This window comes from Neopsephotus bourkii, unplaced genomic scaffold, assembly GCF_033783945.1.
Source record: "Neopsephotus bourkii isolate Nb327-2 ecotype Australia unplaced genomic scaffold, CSIRO-AGI_Nbou_v1 NB_357, whole genome shotgun sequence".
Taxonomy (NCBI): domain Eukaryota; kingdom Metazoa; phylum Chordata; class Aves; order Psittaciformes; family Psittacidae; genus Neopsephotus; species Neopsephotus bourkii.
The window spans coordinates 452,564-472,478 of NW_026900863.1; the positions used below are offsets into that span (position 1 = coordinate 452,564).

Below are 19,915 nucleotides of genomic sequence, written 5' to 3' on the forward strand. Positions count from 1 at the left end.
CCACATCACTCAACTGACGCAACTACAAAAGGTGACAGCTGTATCTCTTCAAGTGCACATGGTCCGTTTCCCAGAAACAGAAGGGTCAGAATTCCAAGCCCTGCTTTCCTATCTTGCATCCCTGTCAGTTTCACCTAAGGCTGTGGCAAAAGAAAAACCCAGCTTCTTGGAATACCCTGCTGCTAGTGATTTTCACACTTCTTGAGATATTCCTCAAACTAGAGCTACCTCAGACAGATCACAATTACCTCCAGACTTGTCCAAACACATTCAGGGATACTGTTTGATGAGAAAGAGCAGAATACGGAATCACTACTTGCTCCACAGAGCAACAGAAAAATTTACCTAAATGCATTTTAACCAATAAATTCCATATACAAAGCAAAACATCAACTTTGCAAGCGTAACTATTCTGGTTAAGATTAGGGATTTCTTTAGAATTCTTCTGCTTATAAAAGCTGAAAACAGAAGTCTGGGCATGATCTCTAGAAGAGACAAGATCTGCTAAAAAGCACAGCTCAAACTCCTGCTCTTATTAATACTCTTTCACTACACTACCCTTATCCAACACCTGAATAGGTTCCAGCTTTGACCTCTGTGTTTCAGGAGATGCAACAGTAAACCAAAGGCATAACTCTAGTTCAATAGTGCCACATGCTGTAGAAAGAGAACATGACAAGTGCAAAATTAAGATAAAATCCTTAATTTCAGTCAGAATGCCACAAAAAAAAGTGCAAATAAGGAACATGATAGACAAGTCTATACACTAATTCTAAGCCCCATTTAAATTTTAACTATATGAATATTAAAATATTGTATATTACATTAATTAATGTAATTTCTTTCTCACATACAGGGCCACTGAATCACCCGCTAAATACTTCTATTTTCAGTCACAAAATATTTAACAATTAGAAGAATTCCCCCCTAAAAACTGAAGATGCAAAGGAACCAACAATAAAAAGAACTTTAATTCTGCATGCATACATTTCTCAAGAGCACACTATTAGAATAACACCTCATTTTACCTCGAGAGAAAAGTCTTCTGCCAAACCCATCTTATAAGATCACTGCAAACTCTGTAGCTATGAAAACCTGAACACTGGCAAAAGTGTCAGGACTTCAGGTTATGAAGATGCCTTAGTGTTAAACTTTTTTTTCAAGTTAAAGACAGAATTCTAAGTTAAGAAGTTTTAGAAGTTAACTTAGCTAAGAAAAATTTCCTATGATATATTAACCAACAGTACTTACTTATCCAACAAGTTACGGTTTGATTTACTCATGGCAATCTCTGACTACCGATTAAGAGACAGCCAGAGAGCCAAATACATCCGCCCCTGCCATCAGCTGCTGATCCAGGCTCTCCCCAGGGGACATTTGGAATAGATGCAGTTTGAATCTCTCTGGGAAAGGCTATGAACCCCTCCTGTTGCTTTTTTTCTTTTCTCCCCTCCAAGGACAAATCTCTAACGTGTCCGAAAGCAGGAAAAGGTCCTGGTTAACAAGTCTTGCCTTTTGATCCTGGTTTAGCCTAAATTAAGAATCCCAAGTGCAAAAACACTGAAGTATATAATAAATACATGTGTTTACAAATACACTCTGTAACACAAGCAGCATTCAAGTGCAAACCTCAAGATCTCATCCGACTTCCTCAGCAAGGTAAGAACTTGCTTGTAACTGATGGAGCACCTGTGCTTAACCAACAGTACAAAAGGCAGCTAAACCGCATTCTCAGCACCCCCAACTTAATTTCTGCACTTGCCATGGGAAGTTACACAACTTAGCAGAGATGTTACCGGTCTCTCTAAACCGCAGACTACCCAATGAAAGTTCCGCTAGTGGCTGGGCAGTTAATAAGAGACCATTCTAAGCATGGATAAATGACTGAACTCAAGCTTTGAGCTGGAAAAGGAGTCAGTCTCCTCCGTGTTCGAAGATTCTGTAATTCCTGTCACTCTTAGTACTCATATACTTATTCCTTTAAAAATGGCTGCAGTGAGTTACTTGAAACATACCAGGCTAAAATAAAATCCTGAAATAACAGAAAACTTCCTTATTGTGGTTGATGGACACAACACACAATACAACCAGGAGGGCTCGCTGCCCCCCACGCACACCCTTCACTGGCTAAGCCATAGCAAACAACCTTGATCAATTGTAATGGTCTTACGATGAAACATGAGATTAGACAGCAGGAATCCGTTTTATTCTGCACTTTATGGGGGAATGAATTAAGTCTACCTGGGCATATGGGCATATCCAAAAGCCTCCACAGCATCATGGGTAGTACCCACCAGTGCTGTTACTGGCATAGTTAAGAAAGCTTTCCAGAAGTCTTCCTTGCTGCAAATTAAGCCAATTACATCCTGTCTTTCCCTTGAAGAGCACTGAAAACATTTGCTCGACAGTTTTTCTAAACTTACTGTCCTGGGTTCAGCAGTAGCAGTCATTTTTCTCTTTCTTGGTAGCTGGTGCAGGGCTGTGTTTTGACTTTCAGCTGGGAACAGAGCTGAAAAACAATGATGTTTTGGTTTGGCCAAGGACTTTGTGGGCCTCATGCTCTGCCAGGGAGGAGGGAGGCTGGGAGGAAGCAGAGACAGGACACCTGACCCGGACTGACCAGGGAGGTGTTCCACACCACAGCACATCATGCCCAGGAGGGAACTGGGAGAGTTACCCGGAAGGGCTAGGAGGGACTGCAGGGTTGGAGGAGGTATCGGTCGGTGCTTGGTGAGGCTGGGGGGCAAGTTATCGGTCACCTGGTGATGAGGTGTTGTATTCTCTTCCCTTGTTATTTCCTTTATCATTACTATTACTGGTGACAGCAGTAGTGATTTGTGTTATACCTTAGTTACTAAACTGTTCTTATCTCAACCCGTGGGAGTTGCATTCTTTTTGATTCTCCTCTCTGTCCCTCCGAGAGTAGGGGGAGGGCAAGAAGGGGGGGGGGGGGGGGGCGAGTGGGTAACAAGCCGTCTGGTTGAGTTTAAACCATGACACTTACTCTTGACATCCTTAATTTTTGTCCCATACCGATATTCTATTTCCTAAACTAAACCAAATGATTATCTTCAGCATTTTATTTGTGGTGGTGTAGCCTGCCACTTGCCTACAGTTTGCTCAAAAGCATGGTGGCCAAATTGAACACATTATTCCAGCTGAAGCCCCATCAGAGACAAATACTCAGAGCTGAACAAGAAATCCCAGCACCTGACACAATATTCCTGCTACTTCAGTCACAAAGTTGTTGTATTTTTCTTGTGTGCAAATCCAACACACACTGTTGAGTTATCCTGATTCACTCCACAGCATCTTCTGAAATAACAGTGCCTGCTCAGAGACTTCCCAGTGGTAGTTTTAAGTGGAAGTTTTCACTCCTAAGTATGGTGCTTCACCAGCATTTTAAACATTCAGGTTAAGTCTCCAGCTCATGAAGATCTTTCAGAATTCAAATCCTGTGCTTTGTGATTGCTTCCTCCCAGACTATTGTCACTTGAAAATAGAAATAATTCTATAGCTGTTGATATGTTTAAATATTTCAAAGGAAAAACCTTATTCAAAACTGAAATGTTCTGTCTAATAAATAACGTTTGATGGCAGGAATCAGATTTCAGTGCAACAGTACACTACTATAGCAGTAGCTAACATTGGCACCCCACAGGAATGCCAGAGCTAGCACAGATAGAAGCTGCGATTAGCTCCAGTAAAGCACATGCAGTGCTTTTCCAGCCAACTTATTTTCTACCACCCTGCCAGGATCAAATCACAATATGCCACAAAAAGATGAGTCTGCGAAAGTTAAGTCATATCAGCATTAAAACATGCATTGATAGAAAGATATTAATAGTGGTGTACAGTACCAGAGAATCCAGTCTGACATTCAACATACATACATACTAATTCAGAATTCTACCTGATCCAAATGACAGATGGTTAATGTGTTATTTTTGTATTGGTAATGCAATGGTACTAAAAGTATATTAGAGTGTCATGGAACAGATCCTCAAGGTTTTGCTTTTCTTCTTTAGACAGCAAGCCCCAGTAGATAATAAGAGTTTAATAAAATTGCATTAATTTACCTACCCAATTTTCTTTTTCTATAATGAGTTCCCTTTTCTTATCCTGAAGATTATGAGTTAATTAAGGAAAAAAATGTGTATATTTATATAGATGACTTGTTCTACAATTTCATTAGACTCTTTGGCCTTCTCTAGCCATTGTCTGTTTTTCTGTATGCAAGAATATGATCAGATAGAGAAATACTCTCGAAAATTACCTCACTATGGCTGAAGCATGCAGAATTTCCATTATCTGTTCTGTAAATAAAACAATACAAGCAGTCCTGAATGTTTATATAAACGTACATTAACTGAGTCATTTGATATATGTCTGATTTTTCTGCTTCCAAGTGTGAGCCTTTTTATTGCACATTTGTAGATAGCTGCCAGCGAGACACAGTATCAGAGGATTTACAACTGTGAGGGTAGAATGCCATCTGCTGCTATGCTTGCTGCTACAGCAAGATAAACCAGAGAAATCATACAAGGGCTGCCTTCTGCCTTCCTCTTAAGTGTAAACTGTATACAAACATCTCATTTGGTTTTATTAAAAATTAAAAAACCCCAAACAAACACACCGAAACTGGGAGCTCCGATACATTTACACACAGCTCTTGTTATAAGATCTGGTGAAATAATGTCATACTGACCACGAGATTCTATCAGTGCAAATGAGAGGCTGTTGTATCAGGCCTACTAGAACAAAATAAAAAAGAAAGTGGAATTTGACTGCAAACTAAATTATAGGGGTAGATAATGTAATCAAGCCATTAATAAAAAGCAACAAAGAGAACACAGTTTGAAAATGTATTTGCAATGAACTTTGGAGTTGCCAGACTGGGGCTAGAATTTAGAAACACCCCTTGAACACCATGACAGCCTTGCAGAATTTCCACTTTCCCAGTCTGGTTACATATAAGACACACACAAGACATGCAGAAGCAGTAAATATACAGAATATGATTCTGGAAGTGTTTGAGGCCAGGTTGGACACAGGGGCTTGGAGGAACCTGCTCTAGTGGAAGGTGTCCCTGCCCATGGCAGGGGTTTGGAACTGGGTGAGCTTTAAGTTCCCTTTCATCCCAAACCAGTCTGGGATTCTCTGGTGATATATTACTAGTTTGATTCATGCCTACCTATCAGGGCAGGGAGAAAAACCAAACCAATGAAACTAAACAACAAAAACCCCTTTTCTATAATTCATCCAGTTTTTCCCCACGTCCTTTCAGTGAAAGTTCATTCTTCCTGTTCAAAGTACTCTTCAGTAATTCAAATGGAAATATTAGCATTTTACTCAATAATTAACCATTTAACCTGTCACACACAATGCAATTGCACAGGCAGTCTTAGTGTTACTGCGCTGGTTTAGGTTGGGGTAAATTTCTTCACAGTTAACTAGTATGGGGCTGTATTTGGTTTGTGTGTTGATCACACAGGGATGTGTTTGCTACTGCTGAGCAGCTCACACAGTGTCAAGGCCTTTCCTGCTCCTCACCCACCAGTGAGGAGGCTTGGGATGCAAAAGTTGTTGGGAGGGGACACAGCCAGGACAGCTGACCCCAACTGACCCTTAGGATCAGGGATATACCATGCCATATGGCATCATGCTCAGCAGATAAACTAGGGGGGGAGAAGGACAAAAGGGGGGACATTGGGAGTGATGGTGTTTGTCTTCCCAAGTCACTGCTAGGTGTGCCGGAGCCCTGCTGTCCTGGGGATGGCTAAAACCCTGCCTGACCTGGGAAGTGGCAAATGACTCCCCTGTTTTGCTTTGTTGTGCACATGACTTTTGCTTTACGTGTTAAACTGCTTTTATCTCAACCCAGAAAGCCTTCTCACTTTTACCTTTCCAATTGTCTTCTCCATCCCACTAGAGGGGTGAGCAAGTGACTGTGTGGGGCTTAGCTACTGGCTGGGTTTAAAGCATGACAGTCACTCAGAACACACAGCTGAGCTGGATAAACTCTGGTGTAGCTGGCAAATGGTCAAGTTTCACATTTTTTTCTACTGACAATGGAGCTCCAAGTGATTAAGTATAAATACTGCACTTCAGTTTCCTGCCCACTGCTTCACCCACACGCAAGTGCTTCTTCCAGCCTTCTGTAAGGATGGACATCAAAAGCTTGGGTATACAATCTCCTATCAAAATCTGTATAGCATACTACACTGACAGTGGTTCTCCACAGTTACACATCAGTTAGTCAGAATATCAAGTGAAATCAAACCCCTCAAAAATCAGATCTAAAGAAAACGTACCCCAAGAATCAGAGATCAGAGCAACAACTACTCTACAGCCATGTTGCCTCTGAATTGCCATCAGCAGGAATTTTGCTAGCAGAAATACCAGGACCATGAGTATGTTTTTACTGTGTACATTGTGTTACTTAGTGTTAAGAGCAGTGCCCCATATTTAAAAATAAAAAATCAGCTTTGACAATTGAAAGGAACACACTGCTTTCATGAAAAAGTAATTCCATGCAGTGTAAAACTTTAATATTAAGTGAGGAACAATTCAATAAAGTTGAAGTACAGTTCAAACCTGAAGGGATAAAAGAATTCTTGAGATTTGGACTGTTCACCAGAAAGCAAGGATAGAGTACTACACAAGTAAAACCAAATCTCAGTCACTGTCACAATTCTTGCTAAAGATTTGCTTGGGGCTGCAACAGAATTCTTTCAGTCTTTCTCAAGATCAATTGATCTTATCTTACTGACATTCTCTTTATAACATCTATATTATGACTGTCCCCTACAGTTAAGGTGAATTAAGTGCTGCTTCTTCAAAAATGCATTTTACTTTTCCCTCTTCCCTATTTAAAATGCAGAAAAGCCAAGTAATGTGAGAAATACAGTGGAAATCACATAAATGAGTAAATGTCAAAAGAAGAGAACTATTAAAAGAATAAATCTTGTGTACCCAGCTGTGAAATATAACACAATATAGCAGAACCCAGCTAAATGTTTGAAATAAAAAACTGAAATGCAAAGTAACCTAAAATGGTTTAATGAACATAGCTGTTAAAATATTAACTCTTTGCACACCAAACTCAAATGCACACATGGTAGGAAGCCAATAAACAACCTATAAATAAGTTATTTTCAGATAAGCAAAACATCAATAAGTTATCTATTCCTCTATCTCTCCATCTAGCAAATCAGCCAACAGATAAGCTCAGAAGCCTTTATGTGTAAGATGCATGGGCAGGTGAATTTCTGCACAGGCTTCTTCATTTCAAGGGTAGTGGTTTACACCAAACTCTTACCTTTGAGTTGTGCTGAAGCTGGTCTCCCACATAAGTTTTACGGAACTGATCCAAGAACCACAGGACTGCCAGTTGTACTTTTTCATTACTGGACTGTGGTAACTGGCCATCCATCAAAGATATCAGCTGAAAAACTCTTTGTGACAATAAAAAAAAAAAAAAGACAAAAAAACCCACAATTTTCAGGAAGAATTCTTAAATTACATCATATTATATTGTCACAGCTGATTTATTTAGGAACCTATCAACCATTTTTTGTTTGCCTAAGTTTCTTCTACGGTTTTGTTTAGTTAGATGTTAATTATGCTAAATGACCACTATGAAACATAAACATCAACATAATGCTTTTCTAATTACTCTGTCACTTGAAATTTTCTCAGATACGCATGTTATACCACAGTGAGTTTGTCAACTGCTTTTTCTTTCTCAGCGCATCAATTCCATGGTGAAAGAAACAAAGAAACTGAAGAAGCACAGGTCTCAAACTGTAAGTGCAAGCTAAGAGCTGTTCAAGTTCCTTGGAAACTGAAACTACTGTACTTGGAAATAAATTTACATATGCATAATGCACTGTCTCACCTCTTCCCACTTCTGTCTCTCTTAAAACATCTGAACATGTATTTTCTGACCTAAATCCTTACTTCATAGGCATAGATCTCCGAATTACTAGGACTGATTTCCAAGAATGAATTTCAGACTACGGCAGCTAAGAACAAAATGTAATACCTTTTTTTTAAGATAATGGAATATTTTTTATTTAATTTCCCATGTTCTTCTGCTACCTATTCCTTGAAATCCTAATTCCCTAGCAATTTAAAAACTTACTCTCACCTTTTCCCAATTCTGAAATGCACAGTCACTGGATTAGAAGTCAGTAGCTACTTCATCTGTAAGCCTGTATATTAAAACCTCTCACTTTTAATAAGAACATAGTGGAAGACAGCTAACACAACAGAGCCCCAGGGTAGATTACAAACGCAAGAAACAAAGGAGAAAATGTAAAGCTCTTTATCTAATTGTAAATTGTATGCCCTTCTTCATGTGTTAGCTAGTGGATGTAAATAAGAGGATCGAACATGCACACCTTTTTTATCACACTTGTGGGTGAACACAAGGATTTAGGAAGTGTTTGCCACTTAATTTGAGTTTGCCACAAGACACAGGTATCCTTCACAACAATCCCTAGCTCACCCCATGCCCTAAAACTTGCAAAAGGACAACTTTAGCATGAACATTTTTAAACCTTCTTTTTTTAACAAGTTCTAGTCTGAAAAGAAGTGTAAATTTTCAGTGTTTGACCAGCAGTTCCTCTGCAATTCTTCACCCACAATAATTAATGTAAATGTGCAGAAAATAATAGCCATAACTCACAACTAATAAAATTAACACTTGTATACAAGTGTAACACAGAGGAAAACACGTATCTACATGGGCATACCTAAATATTGTTTATAATAAGAGACATATTTGCCTTTAATATTCCCTTCATCTGAAACATAGTTTTGAAATGATTGCATTAATGACTATTCACTGCTTAGGATGATGAATCAGGAGGGGTCAAAGCCAGCGGACTGGTCTCAAACCACAGGAAGTCAGTACAGTCCCTTAGCACCCAGCATCCAAGAACAGGACAAAAAATTGAAACATTTAAATTCAAAGTACTTGCTGATATTAAACACTGTTAAAAAAGAGCAAAATAAAGAATTCAAATGAAGCCACACTTACCGACAGGACAGCTCCCCATCCATAGCATCATGCTCCTCAGTACTAGTGTATGTTAATCGGCCTCCCACAAAAGCACCCACAAAATAGACAAGCCATGCCAGACATCCTAACATGAAAACAAAGAGGAACTGTTAATGATTATAAACCAGTACAATAGTACAACACTTCCATAAGGAATTAGCAGTTCTATATGGTACCAGACTGCGGGATGCTGTCAAGAGAATGGTTAGGTTTCTTCCTTTATCAGAGCTAAAACCTACCCAGACAAATGAACTAACAAAAAATTCTGAGCAGAACCAACAGATAAAGTAGAACAGCCTATTAATCTGGACACACTTATAAATAAACCACCAAAGAATTAACCTAATACAAATTAAGTAAACTCAGCTGGTAAGATCAGACATAAAATTAACCTACCATCTTCACCTGCCTGCCACAGGTTACTTCAAGGCATAGAACAATTTATTCGCAGTGAGGCTGTTTCATCTCCTTATCATAGTATTAGAAAGCAATTGAGACTCACTCCAATCTACTTGGTTCTTAGTTCTATTTCAAATAAAGAATACTTGGGAATATTAAACTATTATCTAAAATGATCTGCACATAAGAAAATAATTGTAACTCAGCTATACTCTTTAAGGAAAGTTTGTGAATGACCACAATGTTTTGAAAGTCTCTTTGGATTGGTTTTAAAAGGGTTTGAAAGACAAGAGCTCATCCCTTTCAATCCATGCTGTCATGCCTCCCATTTTCCAGATGATTCAGCTAACAGTTTCCACTATGGCACTTATACGATCCATGGGCCAAGAATCCATTAAAGTACAATGTAAAGATCTTAATTTCCGTAAAGCTAAGGTTCTACAAATAACTCTGAGTTTGTGTACGTGGTGTGTTTTTTAGGCTTTCAAATTCTGCCATCTGGCTTTATAAATACGGAACTCACAAACACTGAACTCAGCGAAATTCTTTTGGCCTCTCTGCTGGAAAGTAACTGCCACACTGCAAAACTGGGATTGTCTTAGCCTCTCTGGCAGACTAAGGTGGAATATCTTTAAATCTGACCTACTAATACCCAACTCAAGGCATGCCAATTCCTGCCTCAGCTTTTTAAGCTGTAGATCAAGTAACTAATGGTATTCTCTCCAAGGAAAGATGCAGTATTTTTCCCTAAAGTATGATCAAAACTAAGAACTGAATAGCAAAGTAACATACAGACCTGTTAAAACTTCAGGATACCACTAAAGGTTTCTTCCTCAACTAAAATGCATTGAGACTATACCACAGTAAAGCTACCTTTAGGCTCAATCTTCATTTAACAAAATATACTTTGTAATAAATCGAAATAAACTGGTTGAAAATAGCAATGCAGCAAAGACAACTTGGCTACTGCGTAAGTGAAATATTGAGGTGTCTTGCCCTCATTACTAGGATTCTTCCAAGTGATGACAGGATAACTTACAAGAGTGAAGACAATACCCTGATGAATAAATTGTCTTCTGAACTCATTCTGAAGTTTAACATAAAGGATAAACTACAGATAAACAAATGAGGTCATGTTATGACTGTAAATCAGTTACTTTATTGTGGGTATTTCTACATACATACCAGGACATGCACAGTATCTACAAAAAGTCTTGAGGTTTTATTTCATGTTTATTTCAAATCTGATAAACTAGCCTTCATTTATGTAACACTAAACTTCATTTCCTCATATTTGCAATGTTGTATTTTAGGACAACATGGAACTGAGAGAGCACGGAATACTTTATTTCCTAAGCTCCTTCAGGGAGTTCTGAGGTGTTCCAGTATCGTCATGGTCTGAATCTGGTGACTATATATCATAAGCAATTGTATTTCAGTCAGAGGTATATAGCACAGGGTGTTCTATCAAATGTACACAAAAAGATAATACAGAGTATGGAATAACATGCAGATGATTTCAACACAAGTGCAGGAAAGCATTCAGGTTTATCTTAAATCTCAGTCTTATTTTTTAAATATACCACATGAGTATGTAATAGTCTTGAGATCTCTAACAGAGAACAAGCATTGATTTTTGACACATGACACAACATGTGAGGAAAACTTTAAATATCTTGTCCTATTGTTCTTGTTCCAGTCCTAATAATGTGGAAGGACAGCATCAGCTATCCAACAATCAACGTATTTCCCTGTTTCAATTTCCCTGTGCTTCTTCACAAACAGGACACTTCAAAGGAAAACCCCGTCAGACACACTACAGATTGCAGTACCAACAGCTGCTAAGAGATTGCACCATCATTAGCAAAATGGCAAGAAGCTGAAGTGTCAAAGAGGACAGACAATGCCCAAATAAATTTAGCATTAACAGCTACTAAAGAACGGCCATTTGAGGATGGTATCAAAAAGCAACTGTGTGTGGTGCTAGATGGTTCAAAGAGCAGAACCACTGCTTTGGCCAATAGCCTTTTTAAAAATAAAACTCCTATTTTTCTTTTTACAAATTGCAGTAACTCAATTTTAAATCCATACTTATTTTTCTGATGATAGCCCTCTCCTCTTTGCACAATACCAATTCATAGGTGTGACTTCTTTCCCTCTTTTATATCTTCACTATTTAAAATTTCCTGTGCATTTGCTTTTCCAATTACTGAGGCAGACAACATCTTTTCTTTTAGAAAATAATTATTGCTGTAATAATCTGTAATTATGGTTTGTAACAGCAATAATCCCAAAGAAATCAGTCATTACCATGGATCACAAGTAATCATTAACTACTGTTAATGACCCATTTCTTGGGGATTATTGTTTTAGCAAACCATGACCACATCATTATTGATACAGAGAGCAAGACAGTATAATAAAATGAGATCTTAATATTACATTAACTTATTTCGTAACATTAAAAGCCATTAAACATCTAAATTTAATCATGTATATCTAGGGGATATAACAGTTATTGTTCAATATGAGCACAAATGTTTAGTTTGCAGAAAAGAAACACAGTATTTAAACTGCATCACATGTTTTCTGAGGTACGAGGGCAATCCCCCAGAGCACTGACACTGACAGACTCTGGCTGATTGTTTCCCTCTACCTCATCAGTTCTGGGGAATGGAGTAGAAATTCAGACTGCAGCTGGTCAATGAGATCAGGTCAGCAATGAAAGTTCTCCCAAATAAATGTTGATGGGTGCATGGAAGAAAGTGGTATTCATAAAACAGAGAAGTAGAAGATTTTACAGAAATCAGTGAAAAAATGGCTTCTACATAGAAGAAAATCAGCGTATTCAAACTCGACAAAAGAACAGCAAAATCAATCATGAATACTTAATGGCATGCAAAGAAACAGCTGTATTATGCAGTAACCTGTCTCACCTTTTCAAAATAACACCATTTATCCATGTAAAGATGCAACAGCCATAAGACAACTGTATTAGGAAAGAGCCAGTAGTTATAAAGACAGTTTAAGTGAGATACAGAGAGGACTGAAATAGGTATATGAAAAAAGATATAAAAAATACTTATTATTTTTAAAAACATACACTAACTAACTTGAGGGTTTTTTTTAATTAGGTAATTCATTATAACAGAGCTGTATAAAATAAATTAAGGAATTTGCATGAATTTTTACAGACACATAAATGTAAAAAGACGGCAAGTTAGCGTCTTCATTTACAAAAAATGTTCATCAAGTTGCAGCTGGTTCCCATGTGGGCACCTGAGGCACTAAAATGTTGATTTCCAGCAATTAGAAGTTTTTACAGCTCTCATGCCTATACTCTGAAGATGTAACAGTATGTTAAAACACAACAACTGCCAGTGTACAGACTCGGATCATTAATTTCTAGATTGAGAAAAGGTCTTGTCATATCTGCTGTAAGATCACTGCTCCTTTTCATATGCAAGTATATGGTTATTTGCCCATAAAACACAGTCTAAAAATTAAATTAAATACTAACCTTCCTGAACTGTGATTTCTAATGGATTCCTACTAGAAGAGTGCAATAGTTTTTGGTAGTTTTGTGCATTTTGGTCAAACAACTGTACAAGAAATGTACAGGTCTTTTCGTATTCACACCTGCTCACTGTGCACAGTTGCTCCAGCTGTTGGAATACTGTAGCTGTATCATTCAGCGGATCTTCTAAGCCATCTCTGGAATAGAAATAAAATGTAATCACTTAGCCACTATTCCTTGACAGCTCTTTTCCCATCCAGACCTTGTACCACTGACACTGAACCACTGAACTATAAAAGCCTTAGCAGTTGGTGAATACAGTAGACCGACATAAGGTCTCACTCTACTACATAACCATCTACATCCACACAAACACAGAACATTATGCTATTTGCGCCTTCCTCGTAACATGTTTTAAAAAGCAAAGAAGAGATGTTGGCAGTATGAACACAGAAAGAACATTAGATTGTTAACAAGCAGCATCTTTTGCAGAGGACGATGAGAGGAAAGAACAGAATACTAAGTAGAAATGGATTTTATATATTCATCAAACTAAGCACAAGACCACAAAACAACAAGCAAGCTTCACTAAAGTTCCATGCAACTGCTTTGTAAATCTTCTATCCTGCTATAAACAAGTGTGACCCTACGGAATGTTTATAACAAAGAGACCAATAGCTCTTGCCATAAAATGTAACTATACTCATTACACAAGCCATAGTAGGAAAGGTTCATTCATCAGAAGGTTACCCTTTTACTGCACAGGCAGCAATCAATCTACAGATAACAGTAACATCCAAAAAGCTAACAGTGCTAACAACCAAACTCTGAAAGATATACAGCACCTGAAAATTCTAATGTCCAAGATGGGCTGAAACAGACCTCTCCTCAGGTATTTACAAATACCTGACATAAAAGTTCTCCTTCCAGTTTGTAGAAGAGCATCCTCTTGGTGACCCTTTGCAGAAGAATCATAACCTCCTTACTCACCCTTACTTGAAAGGGAGAATAGCTATTTAAACCCTCCAAAGGCAAAAGTAACTTTCCTTCCATTGTTCCATGCTAAGTCTTTCTCTGTATGAAGGACCTGTATGGCTTCTGAATGGTGGATGAAGCTATTGACCGGTTTGTAAGAAAAATGGTCATCCCAGAAAACAGGATTTGTTTGCAAAGATACCAGTTCATCTCCTTTGAGCAAACGTAAGTAGTCCTATGAAACTGACTCCCAGACATCCCATGTTTCTCAAGAATGGTCTGGATGTTTGATGCTAAAGTCTACATTTGATATTGTTATGTAGAAAAATGCCACAGCTGAGGATTTTCATCACATAACAGAATAAGACAATACAACAGTGGTATACTAATCACCTAGAGCTAAGAATGGATATATACCAACAGCATTATGCAGACTGTCTTAAGAATGACAGACTGGTAGAAAAGAAGATTAGTACTTTCCTCATCTTGTCCCTGTTGGCTTTTTTCATGGATTAGACAGTTTGCTCCTCCAAAATGTACCAAGGACATTCAGGAAATCTCTCGTCAGTGCCATCACTGAATTTTCAGTGCTGATGAAGACAAGAGCTCATTTCAATGGATCTGGTCATGCCAGATTGTTTGACCCAGCAGTTCAGCCCTACTAAGTGCTTCATGTCTGGAAGATGATATGGAATGTACCACTCAGTACAGAAAAAAGCTGAGATTTAAGGTTCAACCCTGAGATTCCACTACAGAAAAGCTGAACAGAGAAGATAAAAATGCCACTAGAATTGTAGGCTGGCTGAAAGAAGGCCCATGAAAACTCACTGCTTCTGCAACCAGCTGCTCCTCCATCTCTGTCCTAGCACTGGAACACTGGAAGCTCCCCTAGGTACTATGACTTCTTGGTCCTGAGCCAATGATAGTGAAGCTCATGATTCTGAGCCATTAAGGATGTCAGCCTTTAATGTACCTATGGTGATAACATAAGGCAAATAACACCAACTACAGCTTAGTTACTAAACAGTGAGACGGCAAATGATGTAATTTGTAGACATGAGATGTTGGCCAAGATAAGACAAAAAGGACAATAATGGTAAAGTTGAATGTAGTTCCTCACATAAACTGAACAAACATCATCTCAGTTATGCAAAATTGAAAACCAAAAGCAGTCCTGTAGTCTGACAGGAGATCCTATCAGTAGGAATTCATAAAAGCCCTTGAAGAAAACTAAATCCTTTCTAGCAGTCTAAACACTTTTTTCTTATGTGCTATATTATACAGTGGACTACAAGGTCATTTACTGAAACTATTAAAAAGAAGATTTGAGCTAAGAACTTTTAAACTGGCCACTTTCAATCTTGCCACTCACTAGCTTGTTCTATTCTGTCTCACCCTTTCTCATGCATGGGGTTCAATCTTCTTTCCCCCATCGCTCTACCCTCCATGGCCCTAGAATGTGATCCACTGAGAAAACATGTCACAATACAGTTAATTTAGATAGCCTTGAAAAAGAAGGGGTGCGGGGAATAGGCTTGTTTCAAAACACAAAGGCCCATGAAAGAAAACACAATTAGAATTTACATTTGATTTTGGCCTGGATTTAATGAGCAAAATGAGTAAAATTGTATCAGCCAACTAAGATCAGCTAAAGAAATCACCATGGTAATCAGAACCAGTGTACTTCCATTTTAAACAGAACCAAAATACAATATGCCAACAAATCAGAAAATTAAACATTCCACATTACAATTTTAAAGTTGCAATTACAAGTTTACCTTATAACTACAGAAACACATTCCAGTCTAGAAGCAATATAAGCTTTTGTTATCTCAGGTGCATATGTATCTAAGAGGTGGGGTTCTGCTGTTTTCACAAATGGAACAGATGCTACCATTCTTTGCCACAGAGTTAGCAAATAATGAACACTATTTGGAGCAAATTCCCAGTGCTGTAAGAAAACAAAACATACTTCTGTTAAAGCATCCCAGTGTGAAATTTCAGCTGTTAAACATGACTGTTTTATTTAGTCTTATTCATTCACATAGCTACTGAAGGACCCAATCAGAACTGAGACATACTATGGCATACATTAGATCCAGCATTACTTCTAGGCACTCTTACCTCCTCTAAGGAGACTCAGACCTAGGCCTAGATTCTTAAACAGTTCACGGTGAGATTTAAGTGCTGTGAAAGGGCCATTCACAAATCCTAAATATGGAGTGAGAAACTGTCCAGAGCCATCTAACAGGTAATGTAAAGAATTAAAATGGATCTCTTTTTTCTCTTCTAAGCTTATGGAGCTGCCATTGACAACTCAGGCATTCAAAGGTCAAAATCTTCTCCTGAAGGTTACTATCTTCAGCTGTTACCCTGAAGACCAGAGAAGGACTCTCGAGGAAATGATAAAATAACAACTCTTTTATTACTCAAACAGTGCATGACTCTATCATGATGTAATTCAAAAACAAATCTGTAACATTTTTAACACTGTGAGAATCTTGACCATGCGATATGTGTCCTCATACAGATGTAGGTTCCATAAAAATGTAACCATTATTCCATGCAGCTTCTGAATCCAGCCTGGATGGGAACTTTGCACTCAACAGCTCAGCATACAGGCAATTGCATGTGTGTAAACATATATATACATGGACAAAAGCACAACTCAAGAACCTAGTCAGTGTAGGCACTTCAAAGTCTACATGGGAGCATAGGTGTTACGTATTTTAGGGTTGTACAAAGGGTGTAGTTTGTTGGATTTTTGTTTTTTGAGGGCAAGAATTAAGGTTGAAGGATTAACATTCATCTACGCCCTACTTCGGTTGTGGCTCTTTTCTCTAAAACTGCTCCCACTACAAAACTGCACTAGAAAAGTGGGAACCAGTTCTAGAGAACTTATATTACATCTGAGTTACATCTCTGACAAAATGCACTTCACGCAAAGACAAGCATCACCACCTCCTCACAAACACCACAGAGAACCGGGGCCAGTCCTCTTTCTCATTCAAGAGGCAAAACCAAATCTGTATATATTCTTACCTGTAGGCTAGTAATAGTGAAATTAGCTATAAGTTGGATGATTTGGGGGTAATCTTTCACCATTACTAGCTCTCCCAGCTGATAGTTGGTCTTTAGCCGAGCCAAACACCGACAGAATTCATGGTAATTACCCGGATCAGATAAACCCTAAATAAAAAGCAGCAATTTTTCAGAAGGCAATAGTTCAATCTAGCAGAAATTGTATAAGCAGTCTTGGTAACTGGGTACCAGTTTTATCTGCACAGGAGTTTTGCTTTGTTTTGAACAGAAAATCAAAGCAAACAGGTATCTGGCTGAAAGTGGCTTTGATCGACTGAGTATATTAATGAAGGCTGTAACTGGGACAACAAATCCATAACGTTTTAGCATTTCAAATAAACCAAATAAAAATTAAACAGATACCTGTGGATTTTCCAGGATGTGTCTCACTCCTTTGATCAGATTACCAAGATATTTGGCACGTTCTGGATTGCTGAATAAAGATCTCCTTGTAGAAGCAAACTGCACTAGACAAGAAAGTGCCTGAATAATAATTAAAAAAAAAACCTGTAAGACTGAAAATTAAGCTTTCAGAATAAATATATCTTAAAAGTTTAAAGCAATTCAGTCCATTGCTGTCTGTAGTACATTCTGCAGCTGAAGATTATTTTTGCAGCAATGTCTATACAATCACTAAACACTGATGTGGCTGTTTTAAAATTCCCCTTTACAACAGCTTCTGACTTCATCAAAATCATCAGGTGGATGTTGTCTATGTGGCTGAGTAATGCTGAACTGGGGGAGGAGGTATTTGGATGCTTTCAGATTCACAAATGAAAACTGGGTCTGAAGTTGAAAGAAAAGACATTTTGACTGGGCACTGAGCCACAAGAGCTCATAAAATGCTAATGCAAGGAATAAAACAGTCTTTTGTACAAGGTATAGCTGTTAAAAGGCTATTTTCCATCATTACTTGAGTGTAAATCACCAAGGTATAGCTGTTAAAAGACTATTTTCCATCATTACTTGAGTGTAAATCACTAAGTTTCACTTACTAACTGAGACAGCATAGGTGGAAGGGAATGATACAAATCAAAAAACAGGTCCAAGGTCTCTGGCTCCAGGAAGACTATGGAAAAAGAGAAACAGGTTTTAACACACTCTACAAGCAGTAATTATCTTTATTTTAACTGAATCATCTTCTCTTACAAAACAGTAAGAGCCATCACTGTGACTGAGAATAAATTATGAACTGATGCATTAATTAGTTCACTCTAAAATATCAAAGTACCATACTCTTTTTATAACATTTAATCTGTGCTATAGCTCATAAAGAATACTTCCCTTATTGATGATGCAATAGTTTGTCCGGTTTGTAATAGACGTAGGTACACTGATTCCTTCAGGTTACTATGGTAGTACACTAAGACAAGACAGGTTCCAGATACTAAGAATTAGTTTAGTCTGTGTTTAAAAAAAGACAAGATTTTAAAAGAAGTTCCAAAGACTATCCTGAAGCCTACAGACTGATAAACAGAAGAAAATGCTTTGAACAGTTACCAATACACTGAGGAATCATATCAAATGAACTATAATGCAAATGAACTACAACACTACCCCACATTTTATGAAGGGGTAACAACAGAGTAGAAGTTCACCAATAATTCACAATTAAAAAAAATCTCACAAATGAAGTTATTTCATTTATAAGCATTATTTTATAGGATGACTGGTGTAAAATAAAGCCTCAACATAATAAAGTTTAATCTCCTTTAGGCTTTCCCTGTGTTTAATGACCAAAGGAAGATCCCTTCATGGATAATTTGAAGTATCTTAACTAAAACTTTGGGAAAACCCTCCTCCCCTGAGGAGGAAGGAGCAGAGACATGTGACAAACTGATCACAGCCAACATTCCCCGCCCTCCTGTGCCACTGAAGGGGAGGAGGTGGAGAATACAGGAGTAAAATTGAGCCTGGGAAGAAGGGAGGGGTGGGGGAAGGTTTTTTAAGATTCAGGTTTTTCTTATTACCCTACTCTTATTTTAGCCAGTAGTAAATTCATTTCCTCAAGTCGAGTCTGTTTTGCCCATGACGGCCATTGCTGAGTGATCTCCCCTTCCTTATCTCGACCCACGAGCCTTTTGTTGTATTTTCTCTTTCCCGTGCAGCTGAGAAGGGGTTGACAGAGTGACTCTGGGGGGCACCTGGCCTCCAGCCAGGGTCAGACCACCACAGACATACTTATACTAGACCACCACCTGCACTGTATAACCCAGGAAGTCAAAGCTCTAGAATCTAAGAACCAAGATGCAATCCTCCTGCTGCCTCCATTAAGAAGATCACATACTAGAACACATACTAGCACATTAAACCACGATGATGACAGTTTTCTCAAGACAAGGGAAAACAGACATGCTGCAACTGCAGTACTTCTTCAAGTTGCTCAAGCCAGGAATGAGAATAGCATTCAGTGTCTAATTAGGAGAATTTAATTTACTGTGAATATTTATGCTACAGACTATGTTTATTATTTCCTTCTGTAAAAGTAACAATAGAAGTGTGACAGAAATAGCAGAAGAGGTTTACAAACAACTCGCCACAAAAAAAAAAAAATATCTACTCCACATTAGAAATTATTTCATACTTGCAAGTCCTGTGACAAAAGCAGTTATACAGCCACTGGATATAAATGCATTTCAGACTAACAGTTATGGTCCTTTCTTACTTGTTCTCCAGTTTGTTGGAATCTGCACAGTGCACAGGTCATCTGCAGATTCGTCAGCTGAATTTCCAATAAAATCAAAATTAAGACAGTTTAGTACAAGCTTCAAAAGTTGCATTGCTAGACTTTGCTGTCGTTGGTCCTGAAGCGTTAAAGGTTTTGCCAAGAGCTAAAGAGAAAAGAAATCTTGTTAGGTCACCTGCGCAGAACATGC

General features: G+C 38.2%; 1 protein-coding gene across 1 annotated transcript in view; it reads right to left on the minus strand.

Annotated features, from left to right (window-relative positions):
- The window catches only part of RANBP17 (RAN binding protein 17), a 154,156-nt gene that overhangs the window by 124,899 nt on the left and 9,342 nt on the right, over positions 1-19,915 (minus strand). Inside the window, exons 7-14 of the mRNA XM_061348402.1 lie at positions 19,705-19,870; positions 18,035-18,108; positions 17,403-17,522; positions 17,001-17,147; positions 15,737-15,909; positions 12,987-13,180; positions 9,047-9,152; positions 7,322-7,457 (exon numbers count right to left, since the gene is read on the minus strand). Coding sequence (XP_061204386.1) covers positions 7,322-7,457; positions 9,047-9,152; positions 12,987-13,180; positions 15,737-15,909; positions 17,001-17,147; positions 17,403-17,522; positions 18,035-18,108; positions 19,705-19,870 — 1,116 coding nt within the window. The remainder of the gene's footprint in view (positions 1-7,321; positions 7,458-9,046; positions 9,153-12,986; positions 13,181-15,736; positions 15,910-17,000; positions 17,148-17,402; positions 17,523-18,034; positions 18,109-19,704; positions 19,871-19,915) is intronic.